The sequence below is a fragment of the Cotesia typhae genome, unplaced genomic scaffold, assembly GCF_013202065.1.
Source record: "Cotesia typhae breed Kobodo isofemale line unplaced genomic scaffold, CoteBio_Ctyphae contig_44, whole genome shotgun sequence".
Taxonomy (NCBI): domain Eukaryota; kingdom Metazoa; phylum Arthropoda; class Insecta; order Hymenoptera; family Braconidae; genus Cotesia; species Cotesia typhae.
The window spans coordinates 5,973,783-5,996,665 of NW_027423753.1; the positions used below are offsets into that span (position 1 = coordinate 5,973,783).

Here is a 22,883-nt window from a genome sequence, read left to right on the forward strand (position 1 = left end):
CTTTGAATGAATTAAAAAAATCTGGAAAACGGTTGACCTTGCAGGCCATCCCTGGAACTTCCTACTATGTACAAAACGTTGGAGAAATTATCTGTTCCGAAATTTTAAGTTCTTCGAGCTCAAAAACACAACTTCTATTATTTGTCGAGCTCGAAATTCAAGTGATTGTTGAGAACATACTTTTTTTTTTTATTTTTAATTACGATATTTTCCGATCGGATCAATCGTTTTTGACGAGGCTTGTAGCATTCGACGCAGTTTTTCAAGTACAAAAATATTATTCATTATATCTCAAATGATTTCATATCAAATTTGGAAATTGTGTTAAAAAAAAAAAAAAAAAAAAAACATTTTTGAAATTTGTAAAAATCAAATATCTCTCAAATGAATGGATTGACTTTGATGCAGTTTGCAGCAATCGACGCAGTTTTTCAAGCACGAAAATATTACTTAATACATGAGCCGAGAAGTAACTTTTAAGTTATATGAGAAAAACGACTTTTTACGAATTTTTCGATAACATATCTCACGTAAAGCTGTTTAAAAGTTATTCCAAAAAAACCACCTTTGAAAAATTTTTCTATCGTAGTTTTTTTTTAATTTCTTAGAATCTACCGATCTGAATCGGTTTAAAGATTCAGGAAATCTAAGTTTGATGGAACTCCTTAGAATGTCAAAGTTTGGTTCCAATCGATTAAGTCGTTCAAAAGTTATGAGAGGTTAACACAAACACACACACCGCGGTCATCATGGGAATAGTTAGAATAACTCCCTAGAATCTCAAAACATGAAGATCTAATGAGAAATCGACTTTTAAGAATCGGGGTAAAACCAATATCTTCCCGAATTTTGAAAATCACTGATTTTTGTAGCAGGAAGTTATAAAAATTTGAAATTAATTAAGCGACGTTTATAACGTAAAACAGATAAAGCACTTTGCGCTTTTTATTATTTTTATTTGTTCGTGTTTTTTTATTTACGTTCATTTTAAAATTCACATTACAGGTACTTTAATCAATGGTCACTTGAATATTTCTGGAAATTGGAAGTTACTTGAGTTTATGGTGTGTTGAAAGTGCTAGAAATTTCGTAACTTAATGCGGGTTTTCCTAAGTATACTCTTAACTTTTATTTGTCTTTATATTGTGTAACTACCTTAGAATTTGCTATTTTTCTCTTAGTTTGTCTATATATTGTTGACTATACAATTTTTATTTTTCAAGCTTATTGAGATTTGTTGGTACTTCACATAATAAAAGGGGTTTTTTAAAAAACATATTAAAATGCATAAGCTTTTTTTTTTTTAAATTCCGTTATAAGAAAATCGATGATTATCAAAAATTGGGGAGTTGTTGGTGTCACCCTGGTTGTCGAAAATCAAGTTCTCATTAAATTTCCACGTTTTGAGGTCTTAGGAAATTTTTTTGACTACTCCTGCGATGACAGCAGTATGTTTGAATAAATTTAATGCGATAGATTTTGAGAAATTTCAAAAAAACTGAATTAAAAAAGTTTTTGAAATAATGTTTTATCAAAATAACTTTTGAGCTGCTTTATTGATCATTTCTATCACCTAATTAGCTCATAGTCTAAGAAAATATTTCGAATGCCATTTAAAAAATCACAATCGATTCATTCGTTCGTGAAATATCGTTGACAAAACATTTTGAAAAAAGTGTTTTTTTTTTTTTTTTTTTTTCAAATAACTTCAAAATTTTCGATCGGATCGTTTTTGATGTAATAAATAAATTAAGTGTCAAAAAAAAACTACGTTGTTACGTTTATCAAAATGAGTCAGTTCACTCGAGTGATATTTAATTTAAAAAAATCAAAAACGCAGTTTTTAATATAATTTTTTATTTTCCGTCAGATCGGATTTATCTTACAATTTTAGTAAAGCTTTTTTAACTGCACTAAATGCCGCTAGGCATTTAAAAATCGATTGATTTGTCTGAAAGTTATCGCAGTTCAAATATCTTCAAAGAAGTGTTTTACCAAATACAAATTAGACTTTTGAACTCAAAGAGCTAAAAAAGGCGTTATCGGTGAAATTTAGAGCCCTATGCATTTGAAAGCGGAAAGTTGTACGGTATAGGGTGAATGGTTTATAAATTTTTTTATGCTTGACTTACCAATAAACTTTACGGATATCAAAAGATTTACAAATTGTTATTGAGCGTTTGTATGATAAATATTTACATTTAAAAAGTTTCCTTTAATGTTTAAACTGAATATTTTCTGTAAAAATATTAAGATTGTTCTTACATTTACGTAAACATAACATCCATAAATTAAAAAATATTATGTATAGTATATCAACATGTATGCAATGTATTATAGCCAGGTTTACTAAATTTTGATTTACTATGATTTGAGTGGAGCGGCTTGTAAAAAATAAATGGAGTTTAAATTTCTGATATCGGATGAAACAGCACAATATTAACAAATGGGTAGCCGTATTTATTGAGGGAACACGCTAGTTTGCCGTCGAGCAGATTTTAAACCACTGAGCTGTGTAATAAATCATTTGAGATTTCGGAGAGGTAAGTATAAGACAACTAAAAAGCCCTCGTAATTTAAACACATGCATGCGCTCACGAAACCCACTGACCGTGAAATAATTTTGCTGATTTGAATCTCGATAAAAAAAGACTTCAGTTTTCAGTCGATCGATTTTAATATAGTTAAATTTAAAATATTGTTTAATATTCAAATTCTTTTATATTTAAATTTAACCAGATTTCTTCTTAACATCTGCGATGATATTTTCTATCTTATCTTGAATGTTGTTAATTATAAAAGTATTTTATTGTGTGGGCTCAAGTAAGTTATTTGAGCGTTTTATTATATACTATTATTAAGCAATAAAAAAAAATAATAATTGGGTACGGACGAAAATAACAGAAGCGGCAAAGTTAATTTGAGACCCGAGCTGACTGCTGAAAAAGAACACAAAATAATTTAATAAGATGATAAAAATCCAGTGCATTGCTACGTTCTTTGTTATTATTTGGAAAAGAAAAAAATGTATCATTTCGTCAACCTTTTATTAAATGGGTGAAAAAATTTCATTACGTGAAATTACTGCTTATTTTTATCTTAAAATATAAAGAAATGATTTACATCGAGAAGTTCGGGCAAACGTGTCCAACACTTTTTTTTTTTTTTTTTTTTTTTTTTTTTTATAAAAATTTAATTAAAATCAATCGAGGATATAATAAATTTTGATGTTGTTTTCGAAGGAACATAAATTTATAGATCCATGCGAACATCCATATTCAAAGCCTCTGAACTTTTATTTTTCGCCGAAAATTACAAGGCCATTTTTTTTTTTATTTTTATCACTTGATATCTTCAATACAGATAAGCTGTTGAGTAATATCATCCTTTAAAAGATAATTTGATACCGTACACAGTCTTCTTAATTTCATCATGAGAAAATATATTTTATTTCTTCGTTACATTCTTCAAAAAGAAACTATATGGGTAACAATTTAAAAAACAAAATACATTTTAAATAAACTTTAATTTAAAAAATCAATCGATATCAATTAACTATCCAGATGGTAATTTCAGTAAACTAAAGTTTGCAGTACAAGCATTTCGAAAACTCTTGCCCTTAATTAGTTTTGTATTTGCACTATATTCCAATTATACCAGCAATAACTTTCAATAGCACAGAAATTACTCCAATTCAATAGTATCATACAAATTCAAGTTTAATATTTATTGAAATGTTTTAGCTTAGTAATACAGTAGTGAAAATAAAAATTTATGCAAGTTTGTAAATTTATTGCATACAACAGTTGATATAATGTTAATACATAATAACTGCTGCGGAACTTGAAACATAATAGGACTCGGGGTTGGATGAGGCCATATAAATAAGCAACAAACAATCTCATGAAACCCTTAGCATACTAAACTTTAGTTTCTTTTGTTTTTGTCACTGAGAAAGTTCAAACTCTATAATACTATATAGTAAACGATCGTGCTCAATCAACTGACATTACTTTTAGAATCCATGCGAGTCAAGGAATATTTAATGTACTTTGGATTTTACTGCCTAAAATATAATCTCGTGTGACAAGTGACATTTTAATTTAACTACTGTAATTATAAACTGTCAAATGTTACTATTTTGATAAATAAACACATGAAATTATTTTTCATAAATTCAAAAGCAAGCATTAAAATGTTAAATTAATCTGTCATTGCCAATGAAATAGAGTGATTAGTCAAAGAGTTTAACGTATTCCGGACTTTAATTACAAACATTGATATTTAGATATATAAAATTTGTTGAACATAAATTAATTAATAATTATAGTTTATTTATTTTTTTTTATTTAGTCATAAATATTTCAATAAAATTAATTTATAAAAAATTATTCGTGTCAGCCAAACATTTTAGCCTATAAAGTTGTTAATATAATAATATAACAATACAATATTGTACATTATAAAATATTCACGTAATAAGTATAAATATATAATTTAATTCCATTGTAAATTTAATCGGATAACTTGCTATTGTAATTTCAACTAGCTATTGAATTAATTACAACTAATCAATAATGCAATTAGACGACACTTTGTCTCTTCTATTTGATTTACTTCCGACCTTCATATTAATAAGGTAGAGTTGTTTGATTTGTATATATTTATTTGTATATAATATAATAGTCACAGGTATATACAGGTGACAATATACAGGTATATAATATTTGTATATATATATACTAATATATATTATATATAATATATATTATTATTCCCCCAGTTCCCAAAAATTTGTCTTTAATGACAAATTTAGCTATTATATATGGCTATATAGTCACAGAGGAAATAATAAAGTTACAGTATTTCCGTAACCGTGTTTGTCTTTGTAAAAATCTACATATGGTCGAAGACATTAATAATAATAGTACTAAAAAAATTAAAAGATTGATTAATCGTTGTAGCAATTAATTTTAAAAAATTAATAGCTTTGTCAAGTTTATTAAAAAATTATTCTAGAGTTAATAGAGATTATTAATTAATAAAATATTTAACAATTAAAATAGTTTAAGTATAATTATTTAATATTAAAGGCACATTTAAATATTTAAAAGATTGTATGGTATATAAAAAATATATGAGTAACTAATACTCTTACTTTCGTAGACTTTTAGAAGTGCAAATATTGTAACCTGGCAGCACCGGATTGGAGTAAAGAACGAGATTCTAAATAAAAGTTTTGTGAATTATTTACTTCGTAATAAAAGTAATCCACACATGATTTATAATCATCAGTCTACGGGATTACATTTATTATGGTATATATTAAAGTTTTATGATTTTTATGTATACCAATGGCTTGTATAAACTGCAGAACAATTTTCTTTGATGTCGAGTTATTATTGTATTGTTGGTGTATCTTTGTCTTGACAGTTATGTTACTATCATTATTTAGTTGTTTTCAGTTGTCCTTCAACGTTTCATTTTATCAAGTATGGGGACAACCATATCGAAAGATGGACGCTTGCCAGAATCCTCATTCATACAAATCCGGATCAGTTTAGCCAAATGTGGAGAGATCCCATGGGGAATTTCAACTCGTAAATCTTCCAGTGCAATCTGCAGTTCAAATTAAGTTTTTATAGAGTTAATTAAGTTATTACATTTTTTTATAATGACATTTAATTATTTTCTTATAACTCTTATATTAGATTAAATTCTATTGTAATATTATGTTATAATTTATAATATATGTTACAAATATTTTTTTTACGTTGTGCTTATAGTCAATATTCACTTTGAAATACAGCCTCATTACGTGAATTTGAATAAAAATAAATATTTATTTAAAATAAATGATTTGTGATGTAAATGTCAAAACCTCTTTGATGATAAATTAATTAAAATATATGTATGATGAGTGAGTCTAATTATAAAGCTTTTTAAACTTGTATGAAAGTATTTTAAAAAGTATAAAGTAGAGTTACAAATAATGTATTAAAATAATTATTTAGAAAAAAAAAATTTTTTAGTTTTTAATTCTGTGAGTTTTTAAAATTGAAGTATAATTAAATATATTAGTTCCTAGATATTGAAAGTTATATATTATTATTATTTTTATTCTTAAATCACTCGAAAAAATGGATAAAAAATTTTATATTTTTATCACTAGATTTTTTTTTTACATTTTCAAGTATTCACAATCCCACGACGCCTAAGTTCATTTCAAGCATACTAAATGTGGTATTTGAGATTAATTTAAGCGGAAAGCACAATTATTATTTTTATTCATTTTTTTTTTAATTTTCTTATTCTAACAGAAAATATTCAGAAAATTTTTTAGTGAAATATAATAAATAAATAAATATAGTGACCAATAAATTAAAAAACTAAGTATTGATTATTGATTTAAAGATAAAATTTGAACATAATTTTTTTTTCATTTTCAATTTTACAGTTGAAAATAAAAATTAAATTTTTTACTTTAAAATCAGCAATGATTATAAAAGTTATCAAAATTTTTTCATCAATAAAATAACAACTCTGAATCAATAAATATCATTAAATATATGAAATAAAATACTACCGTTTGATATGAAATATATTACTCCCACTCAAAGAGAATGTATGCGGTTTTATAAATCGCAGATATTACATTTTTCTTCTTTAATATCGTATAAGTACTAGGGTGGGTCAAAAAAATCAACTATTTTTTTTTTTACAATTAATACGGAAAAATGGGTTACTAGGCACCTTAAAAAAATTCTCACCAAATATGAACTCTTAATTTTAATAGGAAGATCCTCCGCGTCGCAGTTTTTCATTTTTTTCTCAGTCCAATAGAAAAAAATTCATTCCTCATCATTAATTGGTCGTACAGAAAAAATTTTTTTAAGAATTTTGTAGGAAATTTAATGCTCTACAAAAAGGGTATCCTATGTTTTTTCCGTAAACCTCACCATTTCACTAATATGGAAGATTTAAGATTGATTATTTTAAGTCAAATGTCACTTTTGTTTATGAATTTTATAACTCGACAAGAAATGGCTATTATTGAATGGGCAATAGAAATTTTTGTAACAAATTAACTGCTCTATAAAAATGGTATCTTATGTTTTGGCGATTAAATTAATCGTTCAAAAGATATTCATCATCAAACTTTCATGTATATCGATTTTAAGAGTTTTTGATTAAATAATCGAAAAATTTCAATTTAATCTATCAGTTTTGAGAAAATTTCATTTTTTGTCTTTAATGTAAGTATTATTTGAATTTTGTTTTCAAAATTTTTATTCAATAATTCCAAACTTTTTATTTTTCATCATTAGAAATCACGATCATGTTGTTTTTTTATAACGTCTTCAAAACGTCTTAAAAATTTTTCCACTACAGCTGTATATTGTCCTTGGGAAAATTTCTTCTGTAGAGAATTTTGTTTTGTATTCTATTTACTCTGTTTCCCTTGTGAACTAGCGCCACCTACATTTTTCTTTATAGTTATATTGTTTTTATTTGTTTACATTTTCTACAGCATTTCTAGTGTTTCCACAAGTTATGATCTTGTATATGTGATAAAACGATTAAATATTTACAAATTTTGCGGTCACTACATAAATTTATATATTTATCGAAAATATGGATAAGGAAATTCATTTGATCGGAAAACCCATGCAAAAAATTTCAGAACGTAAGTTGCCAACAGTGAAAGAGGTTATGAGTGTTTTTTTTATCAGCTCAAAGTGTTAAAATTTGTAGCTTGACTTAATGTAAGGGTTGAAGATGACTCTGATTCCTCACTTCGAACAATCTCATGGCTGGTTGAGGGTTGATTCAAATCTAAAATAAGCGTTGTTATTTAATTAATGGAAGCAAAAATATGGAACTCATTCATTTTGACATCAAATAAGGAACACAAAGAGTTTTTTATTTATCATCTACGAACATATTGACATTTATGATATAATTAATTAGAAAAACAATAATATACTTTATTATTCATAATTTATAATCAATTTAATTTATTTTCAATTCTGATTAAAATTTATAATAATTAAATGTTGTAAATACTCACGACTTTCATTTACTTCCATCGTATTCATAGTACTGTTTAATTTATTTGGGTTATTTGAAAGAATTTCTTTCCGGGTATCACTTTTGATTTGAACATAGTTCACGAATATCATTATCAAGCAGTTTTATTGATTTATGATCTACAATATCAAATAATGCTTTGATTTTATTCTGAAATATTATTACATTTTTGTTTTGGGCTGATGATTTTTTTCGCACAAAAGATTTTTGCAATTTCAACCATCGGTTATGATAGCGAAGAATTTTTTGTATTACATTAGTTGATCCACTAGTCGGAATCTGGTTGTTTTTCCATAGTTCAATAACTTGATCAGTTGCATTTTTAGCACTTTGTTTGATAGAACATTTTAACACTTTGAGCTGATAAAAAAAACACTCATAACCTCTTTCACTGTTGGCAACTTACGTTCTGAAATTTTTTGCATGGGTTTTCCGATCAAATTAATTTTCTTATCCATATTTTCGATAAATATATAAATTTATGTAGTGACCGCAAAATTTGTAAATATTTAATCGTTTTATCACATATACAAGATCATAACTTGTGGAAACACTAGAAATGCTGTAGAAAATGTAAACAAATAAAAACAATATAACTATAAAGAAAAATGTAGGTGGCGCTAGTTCACAAGGGAAACAGAGTAAATAGAATACAAAACAAAAATTCTCTAGAGAAGAAATTTTCCCAAGGACAATATACAGCTGTAGTGGAAAAATTTTTTAAGACGTTTTGAAGACGTTATAAAAATCAACATGATCGTGATTTCTAATGATGAAAAATAAAAAGTTTGGAATTATTGAATAAAAATTTTGAAAACAAAATTCAAATAATACTTACATGAAAGACAAAAAATGAAATTTTCTCAAAACTGATAGATTAAATTGAAATTTTTCGATTATTTAATCAAAAACTCTTAAAATCGATATACATGAAAGTTTGATGATGAATATCTTTTGAACGATTAATTTAATCGCCAAAACATAAGATACCATTTTTATAGAGCAGTTAATTTGTTACAAAAATTTCTATTGCCCATTCAATAATAGCCATTTCTTGTCGAGTTATAAAATTCATAAACAAAAGTGACATTTGACTTAAAATAATCTTAAATCTTCAATATTAGTGAAATGGTGAGGTTTACGGAAAAAACATAAGATACCTTTGTTGTAGAGCATTAAATTTCCTACAAAATTCTTAAAAAAATTTTTTCTGTACGACCAATTAATGATGAGGAATGAATTTTTTTCTATTGGACTGAGAAAAAAATGAAAAACTGCGACGCGGAGGATCTTCCTATTAAAATTAAGAGTTCATATTTGGTGAGAATTTTTTTAAGGTGCCTAGTAACCCATTTTTCCGTATTAATTGTAAAAAAAAAAATAGTTGATTTTTTTGACCCGCCCTAATAAGTACATGCACTTTATAAAAATAAATTCAAAAACATGAATATCTGAGAGTACAAACCTTCATACCACACTCCATCGGCGATAAATCAGAAAATGGAACTTCACGCGAGGCAAGTTCCCAGAGTAATATTGCAAAGCTCCACATATCGCTAGCTTCCAAATTAATGTCAGCAGGTCGTTTGCTTAAAGCCTCTGGCGACATCCAAGCTGGTTCATAAATACGTCCGACTTCTTGGAATGAAAATTTCGAGTCAGCCATATTGACACGTGCTGTCAAATCCTCGTCGATCTAAAAAAGTATATTCATACGAGATCTAGTAAACATGACAACAATAGGAACAGAATTCATGAAAATAGTATAAACATGAAAAAAAAAAAATTGGGTAATAAATATTTATGAAATATTTTACCATGACATGTTTGCTATTTAAATGGAACCGGCATCGATTTTGTCTTTCAAGACCGTGCAAAAATGCCATTGCACGTGCAACATCTAGCGCCAAACGTAAAGCTCGTGCACTGTCTAATACAACTCCCGTTCCACCGTGCAATAATCTGTGCAAACTTCCTCTAGCCATATACTGGGAGACTGTCACAAGCTGCGGAGGCTGATTTACACATCCAAGAACTGGCAAGACATTAGGATGTGAAAATATTCTTAGCTTGGGGAACTCTTCGTTAAAATCACGTGAAATCCGAGCTGTGCATTCGCGCAAATTCAAAATTTTAGCGACGATATCATTATTTTGCCATCGTCCACGCCAAGTTTCACCGCTTGGAGTACTTGCCAAGTGTGTGTGAAGTGACAACTCAGCCATGTTAATGCCTTTGTGCCTCGAAAGTGTCGCATCACCTGCAATATAAAAAAAAAATATACATATATAAATATATTATATATTTATACATATTCTCTCGATTTTCTTCTAAAGTTTATTCTACTTGAGTTGCTTTTACTCTACTGTAACATTATACTTTCTTATATCATATAATTTACACCTCAAAAAATACAAAGAAAAAATAAAAATAATTGCAACAAAAAAGTACTCACGACTGCGGGTCTTTAATCCAAGCCAACTCTGATCTTTAAATTGAATCTTCTTCAAGTCCTGTCCAAACTCTACGGCAAGGTCTGCAAGTGAAAAATAAAAAACAGTGAAAATAACTTTCTCGGCAACTTGCCAATATTTTATAGATATTGGCAAGTTATATTCCATATATTACCATGTAAGCGTTTTGCCAATGAACCACGGGCTTTATCTAGTGGAGTATCTCCATCTTTGTTGGCAATAGAAACCAAAGCTCCTGCGGACACTAGTTCTTCTGCTACTGCATGATCACCCCAGAAGCACGCGTAATGCAACGCTGTGTTGCCGTGTTCGTTTGTTACGTTAACATCAGCTTTATTGCGAAGTAACTGCAAACAGAATGAGCGTAATATTATCCTTATATGACCATGATATAAAATATATTATATGTTTATGCTTAATAGTATTCAGAAGCACGTGTGTTGATAAAACCTTGGATAAAGGTTCTGGCTTATTTGCAAAATAAATAGATGTTGTGTCACCCTTTGCGTCTGTTTATCTTTATCTTAATCTTCATAACTTCATTTCGGAAAAATTTTGTTGAAAATATAATATCATACTGGCAACCTGCAGTCACTATGTGACTGTCAAAAATTGTGGATTGTAAAAAAAAAAAAAAGCTTTGCTTTGACAAGTTTCCGATAGTTTTAATCACGATATAAATAGTTTAGATGCTTTTAAAATTAATTTAAAAATCGATATTGCGATGACAGAATAAATTATCAATTATTTAATGGAAAATATCACAGACACAAACTTATAAACCAACAAACTATTTAAAACTCTCCAAAAAATTGGCTACCACCAAAAAAATATTCCATTTCATCATATAAAATGTCGCAGATGAAATTTTCATTATTCTCTGAATTTTATTGATGATGTATTATTTGCAAAGTAAATACGGTCAGATATATTCAATTTGTCGACTTGGACAAGTGGTGCATAAAATTTATTGTCGATATTTACTAACTTGGAAACTTTATAAGTATATACTTAAGGGACGCCATTGATCTTCTTTATCATTTTCAACTAAACGAATGGAAGAGTTATTTTAGCGAGTACGGCAAATGAGCTTAGAAATAGTATATTACACACCGAGGGAAGAAAAGTAAGAAATGTCTCAGATCACATGTAATTGTTGGCCGAGGCGAAGCTGAGGTCAACAAACGTGATCTGAGGCTTTCTTATTTATTTCCCGAGGAGTGTATGCTATTTTTTTGCTCGACGAAGGCAAAAAGTGGCAACTTCGTTTAGCGCAGCGGGCCGGAAGTTGACGCTTTCTGCCCGTCGAGCAAAAAAAGTTTTTTTTTGTTTTTCTTTTTAGACATTAACAAAGCACTAAAAATTTTTCTATTGAAGAATCTAAGGTTTAATGAGTTATTGGGAAATTGAAGATTTATTACAAAATCCCCAGCACTGAGAAGAACTTTTTTCAATTCGAAAAAAAATTTTGAGCCGTAGAAATTATTTTGAAGAAAACCGGGTGACTTATTCAAAGAATTTCTTCTCTTGATTTCAAAATTCTTGATGGTTTCAAAATTTAATTTTCATACAACTATTCACATAGCTTTTATGTTAAATAAGACTTTTTAATAGAACAATTATACTTCTTCTTAAAAAAAAATTACTTGTCACGATTGAATTAATAATAAATTACTATAATTTGATATAAGAATTAAATTAATGAGATGTCATGAATTTTTTAGCTTTTTAGTAAGTAATTGTTCAAAGGATGATGTCAAATAGCTAACTTTGAGACTCAAAGGAGGAATTGCTGGAGTTTTGGACTATTCAAGTTTGCTGGTGCGAATAGTAATCTCTAACAAACTTTTCATCCATGAAACAATTTCAAAGCTTATTCATTCTGGAATAAAGAAACAAATATAATTATTTATCATTATTACAACACAAACGACACATCTAAACATTAAATCGGATTACTCAACAATATAAAGCATTAGATGTTTAAAATAAGATTTGAGGTATTAAGTTACAAATATATACATAAGTATAGGAGCTGAAATATAATAGCCAGGTAAGCGCCAGTAAACCCTTTGCTCTATTTAATTTATAGTATCCTCATTCGTAGGGATTAATTCTCGTCTAGTAATTTTCTGAAACTTTTCCAAGTTGCAAAGTAAAAATAATAAACGAAAACGAAAAAATCAAGTCAGCACTTTACTGTAAGCCTTTACATTACAAATGTATGTCTTAAATTACTAAAACTTATATCGGTAAAATGGTATATGTCAACATGTGACAGCTATAAACCACACGACTCACGGAGAGGAGAAAAGCAGTGAACTTTTATTCAAGGAATTTCATGAAATTTTTCGACATCCGGACATTGAATAGTATTTCCGACGCTTTTACTGCGCAAGCTATTTGCTGCAACTCTGCAAAAGGGTGTGAGAATATAATGTATGTATATATGAGTTTCTTGAATCTTTATATGTAAATGAGTTAAAATTTTTCACTAGGAATTCGGTTTTAGATTAAGATTTTACGATATGTACCTTGTTATAAGTTATAAATTATCACCTAGATACAACTCGACAAAGGGGCAAAAGGTTTACGGTCGACATTGACGTACATACAAACGATAAAGTACCTTTAGTGGCTTCAGTCGCTAGGTAATTTATATTTTGATACACAAAGACATTAAAGTACATTTTCGTACTGGACAAGTTTTCAGAGAATATTATTTATAGATTTTAGTGGTTTATAAATTATTTAATATGTAATGCTTGATTAAATATGTGCAGGGAGCTATTCTAGTTCAGAGAAAAAAAAAAAATTTGGGCGTTTTTTCAAGTTTCATAAAATAAATAAAAATATTCTGGAAATAAAAATGAGAAAAATTAGAAGCTAGTAAAGGGGGATGGGTAGCAAAACCACGTGTTATGATTGATACAGTTTCAGTCTTTTTAGTCATCACCATCATAAATAAAAAAATAAATTTTTTTACGGGATCATAATGCTTTGAAAAAAAGCAATTTTTTGCTTTTCTTCATAGCTTAAAGTTTTTTTTTTTTTTTCCAAATAATAATAAAATTTTTTTTTTTAATTTCAATCAAATATCGACGGGCTTAGAGTTAATAGAAAAAATTTTTAATAAATTTTAAATAAATTGGTTTCTCAGAATTTTACATATTATGTCAACCGCGTCAAAAAAAATAGTTTTTAAAAAAGCGTTTCACTTTGTAATTAAATAATTTTCCTACCTTTCTGCTAAGGAAATTTGTGTGTTAAAAAATTGCGAAATAAGTTTAAAAAACACTTTAATTATAGAAAAATTTTCTAATGAGGTCATTTTGAAAAATTTGATTACTTTAAATCTAGCACAAAATATTTTTAACTCAAGAATTTTCGGTGGATTAAGTGAATTTTACTTAATTCAAGAATTTTTCTATTCGATTCAAAACTAATAAGTTTTTCAAAAGAAACTTTTTGGTTCAAGAATTTTTTTCTTGAATTGAATTCGTTTTTTAATCACAATTTTTTTTTTTTTTTAATAGAACTTGATAAAAACTGCTAAGAATTTTTTCTCAACAATTTTTTCATTATCATTTTAAGGGAATTTATTATTTATGTAAATGGCATCGATATTATTCGCAAATTGAATTCAAATTGAGCTCAAAAACTGGATAATACATTGCTTTACTCGCTTACGGAGTGAAGCTACATTTAAATTTATAAGTGACTTTATTGGAGTTTAATAGAGTGTGAGAGTTTAATCAATAGTTATTTATCACCACAGATTTTTCTTCGAAGTATCAATTGGGAATTCACATGGATGACCAGAATGGTTGCTAATCATTGAGTTTGTTCAAGCTGTTAAAATTTAATGACATGGATAATGACATGATGGTATAATTTGGATAAACTGAAACCCAATTAAAATGGAATCGATGTTCATTTTAAGCCAATCTGATTATACGTGTCAAATTTCAAACATAGAGAAAATGAAGAAATATTTTTATTATTGATGATATCGAAGTCAATACTAATTATTGAGTGTTAAAATCTATAATTAAAAAAAAAATGTTAAGTAAAAGTTCGTTTTATGATTAATTCATTTTTTAATGTTACTGATTTCCAATGGCTTCGGTTTATAACCATGGACAGCTTTTATAAATTAATGACGGTTATGCTGCATAAAAAAAAAAGAAAAGAAAAAGAATGAATTATTTTATCTACGTGATGTGAAAAAGCCACGATTCATGCTTGTAATTTTCTGGAGTAGGAACACATAGAGGATATATTATTTTTTGCAAGACTTGCTGTACTTGATTTGAGAAGAATAGTAAATTGAAAGATGTTAAAATATTTTTTTTTTGGTCTTGATTTATTTTTATAATAAAAGCTAGCAACCTTCAGTTACATTCTGACTGCCAAGAATTATGAATTAAAAGAATTAAAAATAGAAAAATTTTAGTGTAATAATTTTTTGATAATTTTAATAATAATACACATCGTTTGGATACACTGAAAAAAAAATTATAAGCCCAATATCGCTACATTTTGGTAATGCAGCAATATTTGTATAAACTGTGCACTATGATGACGTTTAAGCTTCACCACAATATTTTTTCGGTAGTACCACAATACTTGTATAAGTTTCAAACTTATACGAAGGTGTAATAAATATTAGAATTGAAAAGTAAAAGGTTATGATAGAAGCTCTTTGAGTTCGAAAATTTAGTGACCAAAATGGAAGTAAATTTCTTATTCAAATAAAATCGCAACATTGATCATTTAAATACTTCAATTACTTTCGCTGATTCCCTCTCAAAAAAACCAATACAACGGCAAATTTTATCATAGCTATAGTGAAGTAGTGCGTAAATTTAGGTTTATATTAGATGCATTATATTATTCAAATAGCTTTCAGATTCAATTTGCAGAAGCTCAATAAGTTGTTGCATTCAAAATTTATTCAGAAAATAAACCAGAGAAATATTTAAAATTAAAAAATTTCGCAATTTTGGAACGACGAGATCAATTAAGCTCATCTATGAAGTTGAACTTAATATTTATTTGTAAAAAACGCCTGTTAAGTTTGGTAAAGATCCGTTGTGAATTGTAGACACTATCGTAGTGACAAGACACGTTCTATCATATATGTATAAAGTTTTGAACCACATGTATTTTTTCTGAACCAGCTCGACGAACTGAGTCAAGAAATAGCAATAGTATATTACATACCTAGGGAAGTAAAGTTAGAAATGTCTCCGATCACATGCAATTGTCAGCCGAGGCGAAGTTGAGGTTTTCTTACTTTACTTCCCTAGGTGTGTAATTTACTATTAAAAATTCCGTCATGAGAACAAATGCAATAGTTGTGAGATTTCTATGCAATCTAATAAAAAGTGATTTTAATTTTGTATCACGGTGGTACTATTTTCGGCTCAGTGATATAGTAAATGCAGTGCTTATAGTATAGTGTAAGTATATATGTGTAATACATTAAACACAAATTTAGAATTACATGTAGAAACAAATTTGGAATCACTTTTTATTTCGTGGAGTTGTTTTGGTAGAGCTACTTTTTTAAAACTATGAACTGTGATATCTCCATAGCAAGTCCAATGATATTTTTATGCGTTTCGCAGCATTCGATTGTGACAAACGAAGTTTATGCCACTACTCTAATTTTAATGTTAATTATATATAACCACCATAATCTCACAATACAATAAGAAATAACAATCAGAAGGAATCGTATATAAAAACCCCCTGAAAATGGTCATCGGTACTCAGATTGTCGGAGACTCTTGTCCTCGACAGTTCGCGGTTTCTAACCGTAGATTTTGTGACCCTGGGTACTACCATTCTAAGTCTAATACTTGGAGCTGCAACGGATATAATTATTCGCTAGCCAATTCTCATTATTATTTGAAAGGGCTCAGACTGCCCAAGGCTTTCGACTTAGTCAGTTTGCAATTTCAAATCAAAGGGTTGTACCCTAAGGTATTTTCTCACTAGAATATAATATTGGAATTGCGACGGGTATAAATGCTTGCTAGTCAAGTTGGCCATTCATTTCAAGTTATTTATTCTCATTAAAGGGGCTTAGGAACTCTGAGAACTGGTGCTTTTACAATTATTATTTCGGATTGTAAAACCCAAAGTACATATTTATAAAGATTCAATTTAGGAACCTCTATGAAACGTTTTACAAAGTCTAGTTTATTAAGTGTATTAATAGTTTTAATAGTATTTGTGCATTATTCAGCATTGGTCAAGTTTTTGTTAGACTACATTTATCATAATTGTTACTGAATCTGTATCACCGATTTAATTTGAGCTTGTAAGTGCAAATTTTAATATAATACTCATGTGTGCATAAGCAGTCAAATAATTCATTTACAAAACTGATTTCCAACTATACAATAAGGAACGAGGTATTCCCGAGTAGGGGAGGAAGGGGTCAACTGAACCAAAAAAAGTTTAGCAATTTTTTACTATTAGAATGAAAACTAAATAATAATTTTTTTTTTCTTGGAATGATAGTTTATTATGTCTATTATCATTATCAATACATGAATTAGTCAATGAACAACGTGAATTTTTATAAATTATTAATTCATGCAAACGCGACGAATTAATTCAAAAATTGAAATATTATTAAACAATTTGTCACCAGCCGAAAAAAAAGTTTACATGCCTAAAAATAAAAAAATCTCAATTTTTCAAAATTTATTAATCGCAATGATTTCAAATTTTGATCATATCTGAGTTTAACATATTATAATCTAATTCTAAGAGCATGAAGCGTTTTTTCAATTTTTTAAGTCGAGTGGTCAATTGACCCCTTTCTCCCCTACCTATAATTTACCAAACCCACCTTTTTCTCGTTTTCCCTTAGTTCACTCACTACCGTTGACCCTAGCCACGCGGTCACCAAAGGGTTCCCTTATGATATAAGCCGCTCGATATCATTAGGATAGGTGAAGATTAAGTACTTCTACCAGAAAGAGGCGCGATCAATAAGTTATCTCATGGACTAAGAATTTGGAATACACTAAATAAATAAACGTAAAATAATCTGGTCGTCAAGGAAATAAACTCTTTATATAAATGAAATTAATATATAATTTAATTTGAATTCCACCGTCTCAAACCATACGTTTGTGACACGATGCTGTTTTTTTAGCACAATAAGATTATACTCATTTCTAAGTACTCAAAAACCAATTCAACAATAAATTCCGAAAATATGTGAAAAAAAAAAACACTTTTTATAAAATTATTCGATAAGGATATCTCTTGAACGAATTAACCAATTTTGATGCTATTTAAGAATTCAAATTGTGCGCATACGCGCGCGCTTTAATCCTAACCAATAAGGAATCAGTAACCATCAGGGGTGAGTAGTTACGCGTAACGGGCAGTTTCCTACGTATTTTACGTAAACTATGTAAAATACTTTAATTACGGTATTATACGTCGATTTTTGTGCCCCCTAGCAGTCATTAATAAAATCTCCACAATTTTTGAATTTTAACTAATTTTCAACGGCTTTATAGGCGACTAAGTTAGATATTTTAGTCTATCATAAAATGAGTTTATTTAGAAAAAAAAATTATCAATCATTCTTAAAAGAAAATGATTTTGTAATTGAAAAATTGGAAAATAAAAATGTTGCTCGGTGTTTAAAGTGTAATTGTCAGTTAAAGAATACTGCACAAGTTAGATTACAGAGTCACCGGTAAATATTTTTTTGATAAAAATTTATACTCATTTAATTTAAAAATAATAACGTGTCATTTTTGAATAATTAATATTATATTTTCTTCATTTATTTTAGAAATGCATGTGGTGCAAAAAGTACTAGTTGCTTGAACAAAACTGACAAAACTAAAGTATATTAAAAAATGATACTGAAATCACCCGTCACCTGACAATTTCAATGATTTTTATGAAAAATTAATTATAAAAAGAAGATTCTTAAAAAATTTGCACTTGTAAATTTTTTTACTTTCTAGATGTGGAATTTTTTTTATCAAAATTTCTTCACAATAATATTGAGGTTATAAAATTCCAAAGAATTAAAATATGTTTTTTAATTTCAGTATCATATTAAAAAATAACAATTATATTTGCAAAAAAAAACTCAGTTCCACTCTGAATTTTAAATAAATTTTCTTCATACCTCGGTCGAAAGTACGTACTTTCCTCTCTAATGGCAGGAAAGAAAGTTTAACATTAACTCCCTGTGAGAAGTACACGCGCGCCCTCTGTAACGGCGGGAGGAAAGAATTTCTCATGCGTAATTACACTTGTAACTAGGGACTGTTTATTCCGTCACTATAACAAATTCTTAACCGCTGTAATTTCTATTGCTACCTCTAACCTTAAAAATATTTATCAATGTTGTTTTGTCATCTGTTAAATAAGAAAAATTTCTGAAAATAATGTTCCTACCAGTAAACTATCATCAGAATACTCATCTAAAAATTTTAATTTGAATAATCAAGTTATGAATTATCAAAACTGTATACTCAGTGGAGATATAATTTTTAACTGCTCCAATATCAAGTTTGAAAACTGTGTATTTTATGGAAGGATTATTAATAATTGCGATCATTCAAGAGAAAATTGAAACGATTAAAAAAAATGCAATAAGAGTTTTTCGCTTATAATATGTTTTGTTTGATAAATTTTATAATAACTAATATAGTTTGTTAAACTAATGAAAATAAACACATCTTTGAAAAAATGAAATTAATTTATTTTTAAAAAATATGACCAGATTTGACTCTTCGAATGTATTTGATGCCTGCCCCCACGACCAGCAGTACTCGCTTCGCTCGTGCCGCAAATGTCGGGGCAGGCATCAAGACATACTTATCTGCACTTGAAGTTAAAAAAAGTAAAATTGATAACGTACTTTCGACCGGCTATGAAGAAAAATCGTATACACTACACAGGCCAAAAGTTGAAATCTCGGTCCTGCGTGTCATGGTGCTCTTTGTATATATAATTATAAGAATATATTATAATAATTATAATTAATTATAATAATTACTTATTATTAGTTATTTATTTATATATATTATATTTATTTTTATTATAATAAAATATAAATATATATAAATAGAATAAAAAAAAAAAAAATATATATATATATATATATATATATATATATATATATATATATATATATATATATATATATAAATAATTACACATGATCATGACGCGCAGGGCCGAAAATTCAACTTTCGGCCCTAGTAGTGTAATATACTATTTTCTTTATATTTTTGCAGGTGCAAGGTGCATTAACAAAAAAAATGTCTGCTGATTTTTCATTTCATAAACGAATTGATACAAACTCAGATCTTCCACCTAATCGTGATAATGATTTATCAATTATTGATGAGAAACTGACACAATTTTTCATAGGATGCAATATACCATTTAGCGTTGTTGAATCAACTCAATTTAAAGAGCTTGTTAACTCTTTGAATCCAAATTATAAACCAGCATGCAGAAGAACTCTCTCAGGTACGCTACTAAATAAGCTACACAACAAAATATCAAGTGAACACAGAAAAATTGATGAATCTGAAGGAGTAATAGTAATTGATAGTTGGAAGAATTCGGTTGCAAATACAAAAAATGTTGTATGTATAATTCATACAGCAAATGAACCAAGTTTTTTTTTAAATTCTTGGGATTTTACATCAATGTCCGAAGATACGCAACAATTAACCAAAGTTGTTGAAGAAGCTGTCAATATGGCCAAAACGGACTATAACAAAAATATCTATGCCGTGGTTTCTGACAATGCTCCAGTTATGACAGCAATGGGTAAAGCTGTAAATTTATGGCACGCAGGATGTAGTAGTCATAATGGCAATTTACTTGCCAAGGATCTTATTGATAAAACGTTTGCGGAACCTATAAATACAATCTTACGTGCATTTAAAGTTCCGAATTTAGAAAGGGAGGTAATAAAACTTGGAGGAATGAAAATGAAATTGGCTTGTGAAACTCGTTGGTGTAGCTATCGTGATGCATTTCGATGTTGTTTTAAAAATCTAGACATAATGAAAAAAATTGTGAACGATAAATTAAATGAGGAGTCTCTCAATAAAGTTAAAAAGCAAAATACAGAAAAAGACAAATTATTTACCTTAAATAATTTGCCTTCTGACGATTCTTTGATAACAAAGTTGCAAGATTATATAGTTTTATCTGATCCTGTCTGTTCATTAATAAATAAATGTCAACAATCAAAGTGTACTTTACCTAATACTGCTGAAGAATGGATGAAGTTGAATATTCCGACTGAGAATGAAAAAACTCAAGATATTGTCAAAAAACGAGTCGATAAAGTACTTACGCCTATTTTATTAGCAGCAAATTTATTGCATCCGGTTTACCAAGGTAAACAGTTTCTTCATGTAGAAAAATACCGTTTAAAAGCTCTTGAGTTTATAAAACAAGAGTTAAATGAAACTTCGTACCATGAATTACATGCGTATCAAAACAAATCTGCAATTTTTGGCACTTTATTGAAAAAAGAAACTATTCCTCCACAATTGTTTTGGCAGATGACTGAGAATTTATATCCTAGTATATCAAAATTAGCACAAAAATTGATTAATATTCCAGCATCATCAGCACAAATTGAACGATTATTTTCCAACTGGTCATTTGTTTACTTATCTCTACGAAATCGATTTACAGTTGAGCGTTCGGAAAAATTAGTCGATATTTATTATTCATTAAAAATGAACTCTGGAACTTCTAGATAATTGCAGATTATTTACATAAAATACGTCAATTTTACTATAATTTAATAAAAATTAACGTCTAATCAAAATTTTGATGCTTAAAAATTGTACTAATAACAACTCTACGATTGTATTTTTACCTTTAACCGTTTTCCTGATTTTTTTATAAGTTAATTAATCATTATATATTTTATAAGTGTATGATTTATGATATATTTTATAAGTGTATGATTTTATTAGGTAATAAAAATAATTTTTCAATTTTAAAAATGAATAAACATAAATTAAAATACGAATTCTATAAGAACAAGTTTATTATCTTTTAATTAAGATATAACATTTACAATTTTTTTACAGAAGAAAATAAAAACATAAATAGAAAACCAATGACAAACTTTTTCGATTAAATATAAATTATTCCTCTCAGTTAATGATAATCGCAAGTAATTTTTACTAATCAAATTGATTACTATAGTTCAGTATATATAAGAATTGATTCAACTGTTTAATAACAAATTATTAAGTTATAAATTAATTTAATTATTTAAAAAATTTTTACTTTAGTTCACCAAGTGATCTTTGGTTTCGTATTATAACTAATTAAATAATTTTTAAATGTAATACAAGTATAATTAGTAATTTGTTAAAATTATTACCAAAAAAAATATAAAATTACTTATTTGTTTAAAGAATTTATAAAAATAATTACATCTATATTAGATAATATAGTTAGTTAATATTTATAAACTTTAAACTATAAAATACATCGATGAATTTTGGCATTAATTCATTCGGCAAGTTTTTACCTAAATCACTTTGGTCAAATTGAAAAGTACACGCTGGTATCTTTAATAAAGATTCAGCTAAAATGCTAATCTTTGTAAATTCTTCTGAAGCTATGCTCCAAAAAACTTCAGGACTTGTCATTTTGACAAATAGTTTGTCAAATAAACCTCGTGAATTTTTATAAAGTTCTAATTCTTATAATCCTTCACCATCTAATTCATCAATTAGAAACTCATAAACAGTCATAAACAGTCATGTGACTGTATTCATTAATTTTCATGAAAGCATTACCCTTGTAGGATGGGTGCAGAAAATTAGCTGTTAAACGCTTGTGGCGTAATTACTTTTTTCAATACATAATCGATTATTCCAGTATATTCTTCATTTTTTATCAAAGTTTTCAATTTAAACCATTCTTCAGTAGAGTCAGCGATAGAAAAATGTTTTTTATTGCTGTCAGATTTAAATTTTGAAAGAAATTCAAAAATAAAAATAGATTCTTTCAAATTATTTTCGAATGTTCTATCAAATATAGTCATAACCAGATCTTGATCAAATTTCTCAAGCCCATCACCAACAATTTGACATATGACCGGTAAGTTTTTTAAACATACTGATAATTTTGAGTAATAGGAAAGCTCAACAACTTCTTGGAGTTGAGATTGTTTATCTCCGTTTCTTATCACTATTTCACTCTCAATATTTGTATCCTTCAATTGATTTAATAAACGATTTACTTTAATGTCCAAAACATCGTCATGGATTG

General features: G+C 27.8%; 2 protein-coding genes across 3 annotated transcripts in view; one reads left to right on the top strand and one right to left on the bottom strand.

The window, feature by feature from the left end:
* Positions 1-5,311: 5,311 nt before the first annotated feature.
* Ilk (integrin linked kinase) overlaps positions 5,312-22,883 on the bottom strand; it is a 43,677-nt gene continuing 26,105 nt past the window's right edge. Inside the window, exons 3-7 of the mRNA XM_074244572.1 lie at positions 10,720-10,912; positions 10,547-10,627; positions 9,909-10,351; positions 9,557-9,787; positions 5,312-5,619 (exon numbers count right to left, since the gene is read on the bottom strand). Of these exons, the coding sequence (XP_074100673.1) occupies positions 5,473-5,619; positions 9,557-9,787; positions 9,909-10,351; positions 10,547-10,627; positions 10,720-10,912 (1,095 nt within the window). The 3' untranslated portion in view covers positions 5,312-5,472. The remainder of the gene's footprint in view (positions 5,620-9,556; positions 9,788-9,908; positions 10,352-10,546; positions 10,628-10,719; positions 10,913-22,883) is intronic.
* Positions 15,126-21,638, top strand: LOC141528499 (uncharacterized). 2 transcript variants are annotated; one of them, XM_074244570.1, is made up of 2 exons: positions 15,126-16,030; positions 19,859-21,638. In XM_074244570.1, exon 2 carries the CDS (start codon positions 19,883-19,885, stop codon positions 21,350-21,352), a length of 1,470 nt encoding a protein of 489 aa, XP_074100671.1. In that variant the 5' UTR covers positions 15,126-16,030; positions 19,859-19,882; the 3' UTR covers positions 21,353-21,638. The 2 variants fall into 2 exon arrangements, with proteins under 2 accessions (XP_074100671.1, XP_074100672.1); XM_074244571.1 differs by lacking the exon at positions 15,126-16,030 and adding an exon at positions 16,053-16,896.

Coding starts and splice junctions, on each gene's coding strand:
- LOC141528499 (XM_074244570.1), top strand. CDS start 19,883: ATGTCTGCTGATTTTTCATTTCATAAACGAATTGATACAAACTCAGAT.